At 49.7% G+C, this 15,790-nt stretch overlaps 1 protein-coding gene across 1 annotated transcript in view; it reads left to right on the forward strand.

Annotated features, from left to right (window-relative positions):
- The window catches only part of COL15A1 (collagen type XV alpha 1 chain), a 174,209-nt gene that overhangs the window by 128,825 nt on the left and 29,594 nt on the right, over window positions 1–15,790 (forward strand). Inside the window, exons 18-27 of the mRNA XM_069472141.1 lie at window positions 318–377; window positions 1,533–1,625; window positions 2,735–2,860; window positions 4,037–4,099; window positions 11,755–11,790; window positions 12,208–12,348; window positions 12,543–12,611; window positions 13,146–13,181; window positions 13,287–13,370; window positions 14,250–14,315. Of these exons, the coding sequence (XP_069328242.1) occupies window positions 318–377; window positions 1,533–1,625; window positions 2,735–2,860; window positions 4,037–4,099; window positions 11,755–11,790; window positions 12,208–12,348; window positions 12,543–12,611; window positions 13,146–13,181; window positions 13,287–13,370; window positions 14,250–14,315 (774 nt within the window). The remainder of the gene's footprint in view (window positions 1–317; window positions 378–1,532; window positions 1,626–2,734; window positions 2,861–4,036; window positions 4,100–11,754; window positions 11,791–12,207; window positions 12,349–12,542; window positions 12,612–13,145; window positions 13,182–13,286; window positions 13,371–14,249; window positions 14,316–15,790) is intronic.

Below are 15,790 nucleotides of genomic sequence, written 5' to 3' on the forward strand. Positions count from 1 at the left end.
GGAGGGAGGCTGGGTCGAGGCTGGACACCGGTGCTTCAGCAGGGTTGAGACCAGGGTGGGGGAATCCTGGGTGACAAGGGGGTTATGTGTGTGCAGTGCGTGTCCACACTGGTCAGCTCTTCCCACCACCATCTCCCCGCCCTGTGGTACAGAAACAAACGGGGGGACACGGTACCCCCTTGGGCTGTCTCTGTAAAGGACAATGCCTTTCTTCACTCCTGCATAATCCTGGTCTTAGAGATGAGCACGATTTCTACAGAAAGGGGAGGGCATGGCAGAGGGCACCAGCGCTTCACTGACCATTTTGTTCTCTTTAGGGTGATGCTGGGGAGGAGCTTCCTGGCTCCCCTGAACCTTCCGGGCCTGCCGGACCCACGGTGAGATTCCCACCGGGGCTCGTCACATGCATAGTATGCAGGGACCAGGCATGTAGCCCAAATAGCCACAGGCTGGGGGTTCTTCTTATTGGCCCCCGGAGTACCTTGCAGCGAGACCTCAGGGCTTTCCGCTTCTGCTAGAACTCTGCAGCGTGCTCAGGGCGGTTTATTCATATCCACTTTATGTTCCACACCCCGAATGGCCCAGAGGTTCCTCAGACTCGACACACCCCAAATTGGACTTGTCACCCAGAGCCCCTGGGATGGCATCCTGTCTACCTGGTCACCAGGAAACGTCCTCCAGTGCTCCTCTTCCTCCCATCCCCAAGTTCTCCTGAGTCCAGCCACGCAGGGCTTCCTCTTCTCTCAGATGATAGTGACAGCCTCCAAACTGGTCCTCCTGCCTCCGTGTGGCCACCTCCCTTCTCCCACCCAACACGGCCACCACCGTGACCTTCCTGAACCCAGCTCTCAGCCCTCAACCCAGCTGCCCCTTGGGTCCCCTCAGGGGTGCTCAAGTACACATTTATTCAATGACTGAATCAGGCCTCACTGGTTCCTGCCCTGAGTAATTAAGTACCAGAAAGGTGTTATGGAAAATTCCTTTTTGTTCTTTGGATGCTTTTGGTGCCCTTCAACAAGTATGCCTGAGGACACTCCGGGTGCCAGGCCTCCTGCTGGAGTCTGCATGCCCAGCGTGTCTCAGCTCTAGTCTGGAGGGGCCGACAGACAGACAGACAGACAGACAGACACACACACACACACACACACACACGACTAAGCTTCAGGTCAGGTGGTCCCAGCACCACATTGGGACCTTGACAGAGACTGGGGGAGCACTCAGGAGGGAGAGAGGAATTCTGCCTGAAAATGGGGTGGGAGGGCTTCACGGAGGAGGTGACTGCGGAACTGGGTCTTGAAGGATGAGTAGGGACTTGGAAGGCAGAAAGGAGGCTGAGGACTGGCCACATGTTGGCTGCACAGCTGGGAGTTGCAAGAGAGGAAGGTAGCTGTAGTGGGAGTGGGAGAAAAGGCCAGAAGGAAAGTCGGGAGCAGAAGTTATAAGGCTGCAGAATATGGGAAGATTTTTGGTGACATGGCTGTCCTTGGAGACTGGCAGTTGCATGAAAATTTGGGGGATTTCTTCTCTCTCAGGTGGGAGCGGAGCCGGAGGGTTCTGGCCCGGTCTGGGGGTTGGATGTCGGCTCTGGCTCCGGTGACCAGCCGGGCAGCGAGGAGCTGTTGAGGGTGAGTGTGAAGGATGACATGGCCTGGTGTCCGGGGCTGCTCTGGAATCACCTGGGAGGGAGGGACACGGGGGTGGGCGATGGACTGTTGGTGGCAAGTCCATGGGTTCATTTTCCCTTGACTTTTGTATATGTTCGAACTTTTCCCCTTTGATGAGTTTCATGTTGTTTCACGTGGGTGTGAGCCTACGTTTACACTCAGGCCCTCCTTTCTCCACGTTGCTGCCTCCCCCGGCAGCCTGGAGTGGGCTGCTCCACAGCAAGCTGCTGCAAGTCCTCACCTCCCTACTCTCACCCTATTCATGACAGAGACCTTCTGGCTTCTCTGGGTAGCATTTCATACTTTGGCTTCCAGAACCGTCTCAAAATCCTCCCTACCCTTAGGCAATCCCCTCCCTGATGTCTCCAGACTCCTCTTTCTCCCTCCTTGGGGCCTCTTGCTCCCCTGGCCGCCTTCCCACCGCTGGAGCTCCCCCAGTCCCTTTCTAAATTGTCCCTGGGGAGCCCCCCTCCAGCTGTATCTGGTGTGTCTGTCCCAGGGACCCCAACCTCACCTTCCCCCCTCCCATGGGTACCCCTGCGCTGAAGCCCCAGTTAGAAGCTCCACTGGGCTGTTCCTCTGCCCACCCCTGGTGGCCGGGCCTGGAAAGGTCTGACTTGGTGGATGGAGCGCGTGGACCTCCCAGGCTGGTGGGATCAGGCAGCTCAGAGGCTAAAGAGACCAGGACACTCCAGGGGGACTTTAATAACCAGGCTGCACAACAGGCAGTGTTTGACCTCATAGCTAACCAGAAAACTAAATTTCCCAGAGCGCATCTGAGGATTCCCACTAATTGGATCTTTACTGTATATACCCGTTTGGGAGAAAACATGATATAATGGGCCCAGAAATACCTAGATTCAAATCCTGCCTCTGCTGCTAATTAACTGGGTACGTATGAGCCTTGGGTCACATCATCTCGCTGAGCCTCAGTTTCCCCATTTGCTAAGTGGGAACAGCAATCCCTACATGTAGGGCTGTTGTAAGAAATGGAGAGAATGTATGGAACACATATGCTCAGTGTGTACTTACCCTTGCTCACCCTCTCTAACAGAGTGTCTGTGTTTCAGGGTCCTCCAGGTCCCCCGGGCCCACCTGGCTCACCTGGGATTCCAGGAAAACCAGGAACTGATGTTTTCACGGGACCCCCTGGATCTCCTGGCGAGGATGGAGCGGCTGGTGAACCCGGGCCCCCGGTGAGCAACTGAAGTCCCCTCCCCTCTCTGTGGCTGTAGGGCTTGTGTTAGCCACGAAAGGGCGTGCAGATTGCAGACCCCAGCGCTGTCTAAGGCTCACGGTGGGCAGGGAGCAGCTAACAGTTTGTAAACAAAAATCCTCCTCATCTGAGTCACTGCCAAGACTTGTAAGGAGCAGCAGCCAAGAATAACCTCCCCCTACACACCGCTTTGCTGCTTCATCATGGTCGGTACAGGCGATCCCCGACTTATGGGGGTTCCACTTAATGATTTTCCAACTTTATGACGGTGGGAAAGCCATATGCATTCAGTAGAAACCATGCTTTGAGTGCCCGAGCATCCATTCTGTTTTCACTTTCAGTAGAGCATTCAATAAATTACATAATATATTTAACACTTTATTATAAAATAAGCTTTGTGTTAGATGACTTTGGAGTGTTCTGAGTGTGTTTAAGGCAGGCTAGGCTAAGCTATGATGTTCAGTAGGTTAGATGTATTAAATGTATTTTTGGCCAGGCACGTTGGTTCACACCTGTAATTCCAGCACTTTGGGAGGCCAAGGTAGGAGGATCACTTGAGGCCAGGAGTTTGAGACCAGCCTGGGAAACATAGTGAGACCCCCATCTCTACAAAAAATTTAAAAATTATCTGGGCATGGCAGTGCACACCTGTAGTCCTAGCTACTGGGGAGGCTGAGGCAGGAGGATCACCTGAGCCTGGGAATGAAAGGCTTCAGTGACTTATGATCATGCCATGACACTCCAGCCTGGGTGACAGAGTGAGACACTGTCTCCAAAAACAAAAAAATGCATTTTCAACTTAAGATATTTTTAGACTTCTACGGCTTTATTGAAGGTAACCCCATCCTAAGTTGCAGAGTGTCTGTGTAAGGAAATGCAGGAATCATAAGACATCGGAGCTGGGCTTGGAGTGGGAGACCCTTGGAGACCATCTAGTCCAACCCTGCCCACAGAGGAGGAAATGTGACCCAGAGAGCAAAGGACACCTGGCCACAGGTGCACAGTCAGCAGTGGCCCAGCTGGGGATAGAGACTGACGCCAGGCCCTGGGCCCACCAGCCTCACCCACTCCCAAGCTTGTCCTCCTTTCCTAGGAAGGGTTTGTAGGTGATTCTTAGCAGAGATGTTGTGTATTGATTGTCACTATTGTTCCCCAGGGCCCCAAAGGACAGCCTGGAGTTGATGGAGTCACCGGCCTTCCCGGGATGAAAGGGGAGAAGGTATGGGGCACACGGGAGGTTCCAGCACATGGGAGCCACCAGGCCCCCTCCTCTCTCTGTGACCCCTCTGCCAGACCTTGCCTCTCATGTGCCTGACTCCCTGAAGTCCCTACTGGGCATCTCTGCTGGATGTCCCTGTCACGGGACTCATTCCACCCACTCCTGTGTGTCCCCAGCTTCAGCGAACAGTCTTCTCTGGCCCCTCCCTCCTCTCCCTTCCTGCCGCGATGGCTTAGTTGCCGGCGCTGCCCAGCTGCTGTCCACATCTCTCACCTTTCTCTCCCCCGGAGCTGGCCTCATCGCTGCCCAGTTCTGTCCACCCACATTCCACCCTCGGCCTCCTGCCCCGCCCACCTCCTGTAGCAGCTTTCGTTGGTCACTGCCCTGGCCACTGAGAAAACGCCGAGGGCTGCGCTGCTGCAGGACACACCCTCACTCTGTGCAGACCTCCCTTCCCATCCCACACTGGCTGTCTCTCTTTCCCGCCAGCCTCTTGGCCTTTGCACATGGTCGTCTCTCTGTCTGGGGCGTCCTTTTCCTTGTCCCCCAAGGTCCAGTTCAGATACATCTTCTGGGAAGCTGTCCCCAGTGCTTTGTGAGCAGAAAGTCTCCTTCCTCCACTTTCTATCAGCACAGTATTCATGCTGCCAAGAGCCTTCTTAGCCAATGACACCACAGGCCTTCGCTTACCAGTCTGCTCCTCACCCTCACCCTGACACAGAGCCGCAGAACTGCTCTGTACTCTTAGAGCCTCCACCCGGCCTCTGAGCATTTGATGAATGAATGAAACTTGCTCAGACACCATTCCTCTGCTGTTCCCAGAGTCTGGCCTGCCTTCATCCCCTTCCTTCCCCATCTGTCGGCCCGAGCTGGTGCTGCTGGGGACAGGGGACGGTGAGTCCCGCCCCTGCAGTGCCCCCAGCCTGCTGGGTGAGACAGACCGTGTCTGGCAAAGGGAGACAGTGCAGACAAGGTGAGCCTCGTGCCAGGGACGCGGTCAGTGGGTTTTCCCGGTGTCAGAGGAGGCAGCGGCCCGCCCAGCTGGGATGGGGTGTGGGGACCCTCCGTGGCCCCCTCACGGATGAAGGCATGGAAAATGCTGACTGACTAGACACCCCCGTCACGGAACTGCATTTGTAGTTTCCATCGGCTCTCGAGTGTGTTTATTTTAGTTGAAGCAGTAACTCAATTTTCGTGGAAAGCTTATTTCTCAGAAAAAGAAACAATTGCCGAGCTTTGAAAAACTCATTTTACATGTACCAACTGCTTCATGAGAAATTAGGTTTTGCAGGAAACACCGCAGACCTGCACTCATCTTACCTGATTTCTTACAGCCTCCCTCCCTCCGCCCCCAGGCCCTCCCCCCACACTCGGTCTTGCACGGAAAGATCCCCTCAGCTGCGCAGGACCTCCGCGCAGGCGCACTCTGCGGCTGCTCCCAGAACCGGCCGTGCACAGAGCCGCAAGCTTGTCCAGGATGGGTGCTGGCATCCCTCACTTGTTTGCTTACCTGTTTTTTCCTGAAATTTACCAAGTCTCAGTTTGTTGAACTGTGTGTATATGATGCTTTCTGGCCAAGTAAAAGCTGACTGTAGAAGGACTTAGAAATTTGCATCTGCTAAAGGGAAACCTTGCACATGACATTACCGTAAAAAAAAAAAAAAAAAGAAAAGAAATCAGGCCGGGCGCGGTGGCTCACGCCTGTAATCCTAGCACTTTGGGAGGCCAAGGCAGGTGGATCGCTTGAGATCAGGAGTTTGAGACCAGCCTGAGCAAGAGCGAGACCCTGTCTCTACTAAAAATAGAAAGAAATTATCTGGCCAACTAAAAATATATATAGAAAAAAAAATTAGCTGGGCATGGTGGCGCATGCCTGTAGTCCCAGCTACTTGGGAGGCTAAAGCAGAAGGATTGCTTAAGCCCAGGAGTTTGAGGTTGCTGTGAGCTAGGCTAACGCCACGGCACTCACTCTAGCCTGGGCAACAGAGCGAGACTCTGTCTCAAAAAAAAAAAAAAAAAGAAATCAAACAAGGAGCATATTCTAGATGTAAAATAACAAAAATGTGCTAAAGAAAATGAACAATCTCGGGGATGTAACAGAATGTAAGATCCAATGATCTGTTTGACCCTTAATTCCCCACCATAATATCTGCCCTTCAGCTTGCACACCTCCAGTGACAAGGAACTCACTCCCTGTCTAGGCAGTGCCTTCCATGGTTGGATAGAGACACTTGGAGGGAAGTCTTTCCTCACGCTTCCATGAAGTCAGCCTCCCTTCTCATGAGCAGGGCACAGAGACCAGTCTAGGCAGTTATCTAATGTGAGTTACTGGCTCCTAAGAATAAGGCTTAGCTTATTTGGGTGGAAAAATTTTTAATTTATATATAATCATTATTATCAAATGTTGGATTATGATCAAAATGTAGATGGTCATTAAGAATTTATCAAATAGATTATTCTATGCTGAGTTGAGCGATAGAAGTATTCCTTAGTTTATTTTTCCAAAATTAAGAGTAGCAGCTAACGCTAACGCCTTTAGCCCGAGAAGGAATAGGTGAGGAGTCACCTGCTTTCTCAGCTGGAGAATGGTTCTGGAAAGAATGCTGAAGGATTTGTTAGAGAAGATGGCAGAAACCATTCCTTTCTGCTTCCTGCACTGCAGATTCTGCCCGCAGTTCTTCAGAACATATCTAGGAGTGACAGCGGTCACTGTTGTTCTTCTTTCAGGATCTAAACCATCCATGTTATTCTGCAGTTTCAAAAGGTACTAGGACACTCGGGCAGGAAAGAATTTATGTTTGGAAATTTTCTTCAGTGCCCAGATTTGCCGAGGAACATTGAGTTCCCGGTAACTACCTTTGAGTAATTTCACTGAGCTCCCGAAATGTCATTGTCAAATCAGCTTCTGTCTTTCCCATAAGATGTATGAGGAGTGCGATTATATTGCTATCATCTTCCCTTTCTCCAAGTAGTCCCAATTTGTCTGTGCACAATTCTTTAAATCTTGTATAATAAAGAACAGAGCCGCAAGCAGCTTTTGCCTGGGATTCAGTAATGGGTTTAGAGCTTGTAACGACATGTTTAAATGAAACATGTTCCTACTTTATATCTTTTTCATCATCAGAAGTGTTCGGTACAACATCTGGATAATAGGCCTCCATAAAATCAAATAGACTATAGTCAATTGTAATGGATAACAGACTGTTATCAGTATTACAAACACCAGGTGTGAAACCAGCAGACATCCACAAGGCAGTAAGTGGTGCTATCTCAAATGCCACAATAGGAAAAAAAAATCCATGTGTCCATTAGGTTCTTTGATGTTCTTCTATGCTGAAACCTGGTAATGTCCTTAGAAAATCCAATTCACCATAATGAGCCAACATTTAATGAGTTCTAAACCATGATTTTGCAACATGCAGCACTACTATACCTCATTTATTGCAATGTTTCCATTGTGGAACTGGTCTCCCCATATTTTACCACTTACAACCACACCTGCAGCTCTACTAGTTGGAATTCCAAGAAAGTGCATGGCCTCACTGCACAAAAATTCTCTCATTAAGAAAAGATGCACAACTCCCCCACCATCCTTTGGGGAGTCTGAGTCTGTCCATTGGAGCTCCCATTTTCTACCCTGCCTGTTCACAGGAATTCTAGTAAGGTGGGTGGGCTCTTCTACCCCCAAGCTGATCTGCTCATGTTACAAACTGATGGCCACTGTATATGTGAGCCAACAGAATAGATCCAAATACTATCATTTTTACCATGTACAAGCTGGAGAAAATCATCTAAGACTGATAAATCAAAGTCCAAAGTATCTTCCAGAATTTCTTTTGAGACTCCTACAGATGCACTCTTGATTTGAAAGGAACAGAGAAGGCAAGTGAAAAAATACAGTTTTTTTACTTTATAGACATAATTTTCTTTAACAGGGTCAACTGGCAACACAACAATAAGGTTTTCAGAGATGAGGCTACTTTAGATTCTATTTCACAATAGCCCCGATGGTGGTTTCACTTGTTACTGGAAAGACGCATAAGGTTGGCACTTCCATCAAGGGCAGATTGCAATAGGCAGCAGGCGACAGTGTGGCCAGTCACACCCAAGAGAAGCAGACACAGAAACTGTAGCCTCCGGTTTAGGCAATAACATGGGCAATAACATGAAAACATGACTCAAAACCCAATTATTTGAGTCATGTTTTCACCCCAAGTGGAAAGGTCATGCTTAATTTCTCCCTGGCGGGGCAGGAAGGTGACAGGGACCAGGGGCTGCTACTTCCTTCACTGAGCACTTCGGCTCCTCCCACCTCCCATCTCAGAATGGCCAGGTGTCCCCCATGGCTCCTGTTCCAGGGAGTTGCCAAGGCGCCATGAGGCTGCCTCAGGGGCCCCTACAGAGGGCTTTGATTGCAGAAATTCCACACCACTCCAGCATCACCCTTCCTGCCTGCAGAGCCAGGTGCCTCCTCCTAGAGGCCCAGGGCCTACCCCACCCTCATCTCCTGCTGTCCCCACTCCTAAGGCCAAGGATTGGGTAGGGTCTCCCAACAGGAAAACAAAGGAGTTGTCATTGCAAGAGACAGAACCTTTCCCACGTCCCATGCAGGCCTCCATATGTGAGGCATTTGTCTTCTTCCAGCATCATGCGGCAGCCCTCACCTGGAAGATCCACGAACCTCACCCAGGAGGGCAGCCAGGTCCCTGAGGAAGGGTATCACAGCCTCCAAGCAAAGAGCATGGGCTCCCAGTCTGCGAAGGAGCCAGGGAGATTGTTGTGTGTCAATTGCCCATTGTGTGTAGGTCTTTTTGCTGGGCAGCCATGGCCTCATCTTTCTCTTTTCTCCTTTACCCTAAGGGCTGGGTTTAGGCTCATCCTCAGCTGGGGTTCCAGAGGGTCAGAGCTGGAAGGCACCTGCAAGCCGAGTTAGCCCTCTGTTCCCTGGCTGTGTCCTGGCAGAAGCTTGGGACTCTGGGGAGGTGCTTTGGGGCTATTAGATTGCAGGACAGAGCAATTCTAGGCATTTTTTCTAATTAAATTTTAATTATAAATATAATATATGAATACATTTTTATAGAGGAAATAGGCCTCCTGTGCCCGTTTCCTCTTTAATTATTCTTGTGGGAGTAGATCCTCTAGTCATATTTTCAGAGGTCTATAGATGGCATAGATCTTTCTGAGACCTTGGATATTTAAAAATTTTTAAATGTCTTTATTTTGTTCTCATTTGCCTGGTTATAACACTCTATGTTTCGAGTCATTTTCCCTTGGTGATTTGGAGATGATTTCCATCGTCTTCTAGCACCCAGTGTTGCCAAACGCAAGTCAGATTTTGCTCTGATTCTCACCCTGTGTGTTGAAGGTCATCGGACTTTTTTCTTTGGCAGATTTGGAGATTTATTTTTGTTTATTCTTGGTATTGTGAAATTCTCCTGCATGGTAACTATATGTGGATTCTTTTCAAAATTTATCTTCCATTTATCCTTCTTGGTACTCTATGGGCCTTTTTAGGGGTAGGGAGAGAGGGTTCTCTTTAATCTGGAGATTTCTGTGCGTTTTTTTCAGAAATTTTAAACTATTTTTTCTTAAAATATTGCTTTCTCTTTGTCCTCTATATTCATTCCTTCTGCCACTGAAATTGAACAGATGTTGGAACTTCTGGTTCTGTCCTCTGTGTCTCTTAACTATTTAGTCATTTTTTCTAGGGCTTTATCTTCTTGTGTTGCTTTCTGAGAGAGTTCTGTTGCCTGGTCTCTGTGTTAATTCTCCCCTCAAGTGTGTCTGTTGTTATTCAGTCCTTCTATGGAGTTCTTCTACAGTTTTATGTTTTTATTTCCAAGATTTCTAACTGGTTCTCTTTCATAACCACTGTTCTTATTTCATAATAGCTTATACTTGTTTCACGGGTGTAATATCCTCCCTTTTCTCTCTGAGAGCACACATTGTTTACTTAAAGTCCTGACTGCATTGTTTTGTTAACTCTATTTCCTCAGGTGTGTATTCTGTGGTTGACTTTGTTGTCTCTCATACTGTTGCTTTTCCTTGGATCTTTGGTGTTTCTTGCTTGTGTTTGCTTTTAAAACCGGGGTCTGCTTTAGTCTGTTTTCTGCCTCTGTGCAGACTTTGGGGAGGTGGAGAGTGGCTATTTCTGAGACTTGCAATTTCAGGAAGGGAGTGGGAGGAGTGGGCTGTGCCATCAGCCAGGCACCTTGGCAGCTGATCTTCTGAGTTTGGGGTGCCCCTGGACTTCCCAGAGTCACCTGGGGCTCTGCCCTATCTCTTTGCCCCAACAAACAACTCTTATTGTTCTTCTAAAATTAAGGCACCCATAGTTGCCCCTTAGCAGGAGCGGGTGGGAGAGGAGAGGAGAAGGCAGGCTGGATGGTTGGCCTACTGCGGAATTTCTATAGTTTTTTTTTTTTTTTTAAGAGACCGTGTCTTGCTCTGTTGCCCAGGCTGGAGTGCAGTGGTGAGATCATAGCTCACTGTAATATCCAACTCCTGGCCTCTAGTGATCGTCCCACCTCAGCCTCCTGAGTAGCATGGACTACAAGTATGCGCCACCCTGCTGGCTAATGCTGCAGAATTTCAGGCTGTCCCCCTTCCTGAGGCCCATGGCCACACCCTGCGCCTGGCTCCCACCACTGCTGTGCAGGGTTCTTTCTTCCTGCGCTTTTTCTCTGTGGCCTAGCCTCTGTCTTCAGCTTCCCGTCTGTTTCCCGTTGGCATTCCTGTTTCAGGTCCAGCGTGAATCCCCGTCTTATTTTTGAGCGTGGCTGTTTTAGAACCACCCATTCTGTCATTCCTATGGATTTGATGCGGGGAGGGAACTCTAGCCCAGGGACAACAGGGACTGGGGGAAGGGCGCAGTCTCAGATGGCTGGTACATCATAGTGTCAGGACCTTCTGTGTGGCCGTCGACTGCTGGCTTCTTCTCTCGCAGGTGCGTCTGTGGTTTCCTCAGAGAGTCTCCATCTAGGGACCCCATGCAGTCCTCTGATGTAGGGCAGTGACCTGCAGCTGACCCCTCCCGCCCCTGTTGCTCCTCCCCTCTGCTTGGAGCTCACAGCTGGCTCCTTTCTGTGGGATCCACATCTAACCCCCAGGAGACTTTAGTGTGGTCCCCACTGGGGGTGGACACGTAACTCCTCCCCTATTCTGTCCCCTGGGGGCTACTCTAGCCAACGTTTGGTCTTTAGATCTTTCCAGAAGAGAGTCGTCATCATCCCCCACATCTCCCAAAGTCTGGGGGATACATCGCGGTTCTTGAAGCCCCTCCCTTGGTTTAGAGCCAGAAAACATCCCTTTACTTGTGTCACGGAGGGATGCGGGCGGGGACCGCCCCGGTGCACTGACGACTCTGCAAGGGGATTCTGTGACCTCTTTCTGGTTAATCTTCAGCTCCTCTCCTTTACTCTTGAGGAAGGTGACGAGCTGATGGCTGAAAAGTGGGTTTCACAAGCTTCCAGCAGGACTTGCCTAGCAGACTGGCCTCTGTTGTAATGTGCTCAGCTTGGAGACATAGGCCAAAACCGAGACAGAAAGAGTCCCATTTTAATATCCTATTACTTAAGAGTCCATAATTCTGCATTTTCTTCTAAACCTACCTAATGAGATATACATTAATTGGCCCTTGTTTTTATTTTTTTCAGGGAGCAAGAGGGCCTAATGGTTCAGTTGGTGAAAAGGTAAAAAAAAAAAAAAAAAAAAAAAGAAGAAATAAGCTTTCTCCTCCCTCCTGACTCCCCTTTCTTTGGGTTTACTCTAATTGGACTGTTGGGCTGGAGTATTGAATGTATAAATGTCACGGAGCAGAAGCACGTCTCAAAGGAATGGCTCGGGAAGGCAGAACAGCTGGGATGGTGGGGATTAAACGCCCTTCGCCGTTTCCTCCTTCCCCACCCCTCCCTACAAATGCATTCAGACGAGCGCATCAGCCCATCTCTAAGTAAATGTCAATTAGCAAGACAGCTGTTTCTGTACCATTAAGCAGTAGCGATCAGAGAATTCATCAACCTAATTAACTTCCAAGAGTGATTTCCTGATGTTGTTCCTTCCATGAGTGAACCCAGGGCTGGGTAATCAGCCTGTCCTCTTCCTTACAGGGTGACCCCGGCAACAGAGGCTTACCAGGGCCCCCAGGGAAAAACGGACAAGTTGGCACTCCTGGGGTCATGGGGCCCCCAGGGCCTCCTGGTCCCCCTGGCCCCCCAGGCCCTGGATGTGCAATGGGACTTGGATTTGAGGTACTTTCCTCCCCTTCTGTGGTTAAAGAACGGTGTGCACTAAGGGCTGCTGGCAAGACCAGCTGGCTGAACGCTGGCCCGAGGGCAGAAGCTGTGCCAGCTCCCCTCGGAGTCCCCAGCTCCCAACAGCACACCTGGCACAAGTGGGCACTCAGGAATTGGATCTGAAATTCTCATTCTTCCTCCTTCCCCAGGATACCGAAGGCTCTGGAAGTATCAGTCTGCTGCATGAACCCAGAATCTCCGGACCCGTGGCTCCAAGTGTAGGTTGACTTTGGAACCTTCAGTATGAGGATTGTCACACTAGAGCAGGGGACTGTGGGTGCATCCTGGCTCTACCTCTTTCAATTACTCACCTTCTCAGTGCCTGCAGCGGGCAGCTGTGCAGCAGGGAAACTAGGTGCCATTTGCAGCTTGTTTCTCTGAGAAGCAGCCCAGGAGTTTTGCACAAAGCATCATGTGGGAAGAAAACTTGAAACTCACCTTGTCCTTCTTCATCTGTTTTTCTCTGTCCCCCTCTCCCTCCCCAGTCCCTTACCACCAAGGATCTCTTCATTGCCTCCCTCCTGTTGCCCCATTTCAACACCCAATGCTCCTGGCAGACGCTGCTCCTGGCCACATCTGTTAATAGCTCTGACCCTGTCGCTCTCTGACTCTGGGCAGGGAATTTGCCCCTCATCCTTTCTTCCCGTTGCCTGGGGGGGAATCAGCATGAGAGTGAGATGGCAAGAGAGAGGAGAGATGGAGAGTGAGAAAAGCCGTTGGAAGAATCATGATGTATCTGTTTGTTTTGCCAGGGTCCCAAAGGGGAGAAAGGAGAGCGGGGACCCAAGGTGAGGTCACCCCTGAGGTGGGGGTGGGAGGACTTTCCAGCCTGGTTCTAGGTACATCGTCCATATTCAGTGATTTTTGTTTTCACTTCTTGCTGCTGTAACCAGGGTGACAGGGGGATGGATGGAGCCAGCATTGTGGGACCCCCCGGGCCCAGGGGGCCACCTGGGCGCGTCGAGTTCTTGTCGAGTGTGAGTACTGTCCAGGCCGGAGCTTGCCTGCACCTTCCCTGCCTTTGCTAAAGGGGCAAAAAGGCTGTCCGAACGAACATCAGGGCTTCTGCTTACGCAAGGGGCACCCAGCCAGCGTCCGCTGCTGAGAGGGCTGGAATGTGGGTTGGGACCAGATCAGTATGGTCCACCCAGTACTGAGACATCACATTTGTGAAAAACGGTGGCCCTTCTGGAGAAATCGCATTATGCTGATAGACAACAGAAAGAAAAAAAGCTCCAAATAACTGGAAGAAGGATGGCTAAAGTTAAAGAGGAAAAAAAGTATGATTAAAAAATATCGAGTGTGGGTAAGGGTGTGGGGAAAATGTAATCTCGTGTGCTTCTGGTGGAAGTGTAAGCTGTATGGCCCCTTTGGACGGCTCCTTGGCAGGCTCTTAACGCTAAAAATATCCATACTCTGAAACTCCACATGGAACGATCTCTACACAATATGGTTGAGTGAAAAACACAAGTTGAAGAATAATACATACAGCCTGGTGCCATTTATGTAAAATAACCACATGGACAAACACACACACACACACATCCCAACACTACGTGCTTTCTATGGCTATACATATACATATATATATATATATATATTTTAAATCTTAAATGAGAGAAGACGTTCATGTATTGTGTAATTTTAGAATGAATTAAAAGAGGCAAGTGCTAAGGCAGCTCGGGGCTGTTTTCTAGGAAGTGGGAGGGAGGGTGTGTTTGGCAGTGGGCTGGGAGTGTTCTGAGTGCCTGCCGTGTTCTGCCGTGCTGGGCGACTTCAATTAAAGCCTCGCTGCCAGGAACAAGGCGGGACACATGCCATCTTTAGTCCTCATTGTCTGATTTTTCTCTTTTCAGTCTTTCATCAATATCACCCACGGATCCATGAATTTCTCGGGCATTCCTGAGCTTGTGGGGCCTCCGGTTTGTATCCATAGCTGCCCTAGAGTGAAGTTTCTACCCAGATGTCCCTGTTTCAGCAAAGTTGGGCTGGTTTGGAATCCTGTAGCTCCTGAAGCATAGAACTAGAGTATATCAAAGGAGAATGGAAAGAGAACTTTGTATTTTTGAAAAGCTGCTATCACTTTAATTTGATCATGCAAAGAGTCTTGTCCAATGCAGTGGAAGCTTTTGGTCCTATACATCAGAATTATGTGCAATGGGAATCAGAGGGTCCTTGGTAAAAAACAAACTGATACCTGTGCAATACTTTTGCCTACTTTTATGCACATTATATTATTTCACAGAACAGAAAGAGCCCAGAAAGACCTACCATTGTGCTCTTGGGAAACTGGAGCATGAGGAGGGAATGTGACTTGTTTCAGTTTTTCTAGCCCCATTTTAAGATCAGGAAAGTAACACACAAAGAAGTGGCATTATTTCTGCAAGTCCATAGAGTGGGTCCACGGCACAACAGAAGCTAAGAGGAAGGGAGCTTCCCACTGCAGCCTATGTGTAGATCCCCGTTGCGTCTCCCGGCACCTGCTGGCCAGCAGGGGACACAGTGTTCCTCGGACTAGCTGTGAGGGAAGGACACGCGGGCCAGGCTGGCCTGTGGGCGGTGGGCTTACTAAGGAGTCTCCTGTGGGTGCCAGGGTCGCCCAGGATGGCGTGGCTTCAAGGGTGCCAAAGGGGTTGGAGGGCTCCCTTTCCTTGATTTCTACTGAAACAGATAATCCAAAGCACCCCCATAATCAAAGCCTAGAGCAAACCCACTAACAAACAAAAGTCTGTTCACAGAGGGTCTTTGTTTTCCCCAAACTATGGGAGGTTTAGGGTATTAGGTGGGTTGGTACTAACGCAACATGCTGATAGCGTAAAACCAGAGATGGGGTGTCTGTTGTAATAGTCCCTGCATTACCACACCCTGCTGTCTTCCTCACCTCCTTCCCATCGCTGTCCTCCCCCTGGGCAAGTCAGACTCTCAGGGTGCCCCTTGAAAACACAACTGGATCAAGCTTTATCCTACTCAGTGGCAGCTCCGTCTCCGAGAGGACTCAAGTCCTGGACGTCACCTTTATGCTTTTCCAGCCCGTGATGTGTACAGTGCGTGGAGAGACTTGTCGCTGTCTAGTGTTCTCTCTCTATATAGATATAGATATAGATAGATATAGATATAGATAGATGGATTCTGCCAAACTTTTATGCCTTAATAGCTGCAATTGTCTTGGGTTGTCAGGAAGCAGGGTCCTGGCCCCTGTGGCGTGAAGCACAGACTCTCTGTGTCCTGGGTACTTTAAACTGGCTGGTCCTTTAAAATTCTCACTCCTAGTAGGGGAAAAGAACTGAGTCCCTCCAACATAGCCTAAACTAAAAGAACTGCTCCTGTAGTTCTTTTCTTCCACCCCAAATATCCCAGCCCACCCCCACCCTCCTCCTCCGAGTTTATTTATCAGGGG

The sequence above is a fragment of the Eulemur rufifrons genome, chromosome 7, assembly GCF_041146395.1.
Source record: "Eulemur rufifrons isolate Redbay chromosome 7, OSU_ERuf_1, whole genome shotgun sequence".
NCBI lineage: Eukaryota > Metazoa > Chordata > Mammalia > Primates > Lemuridae > Eulemur > Eulemur rufifrons.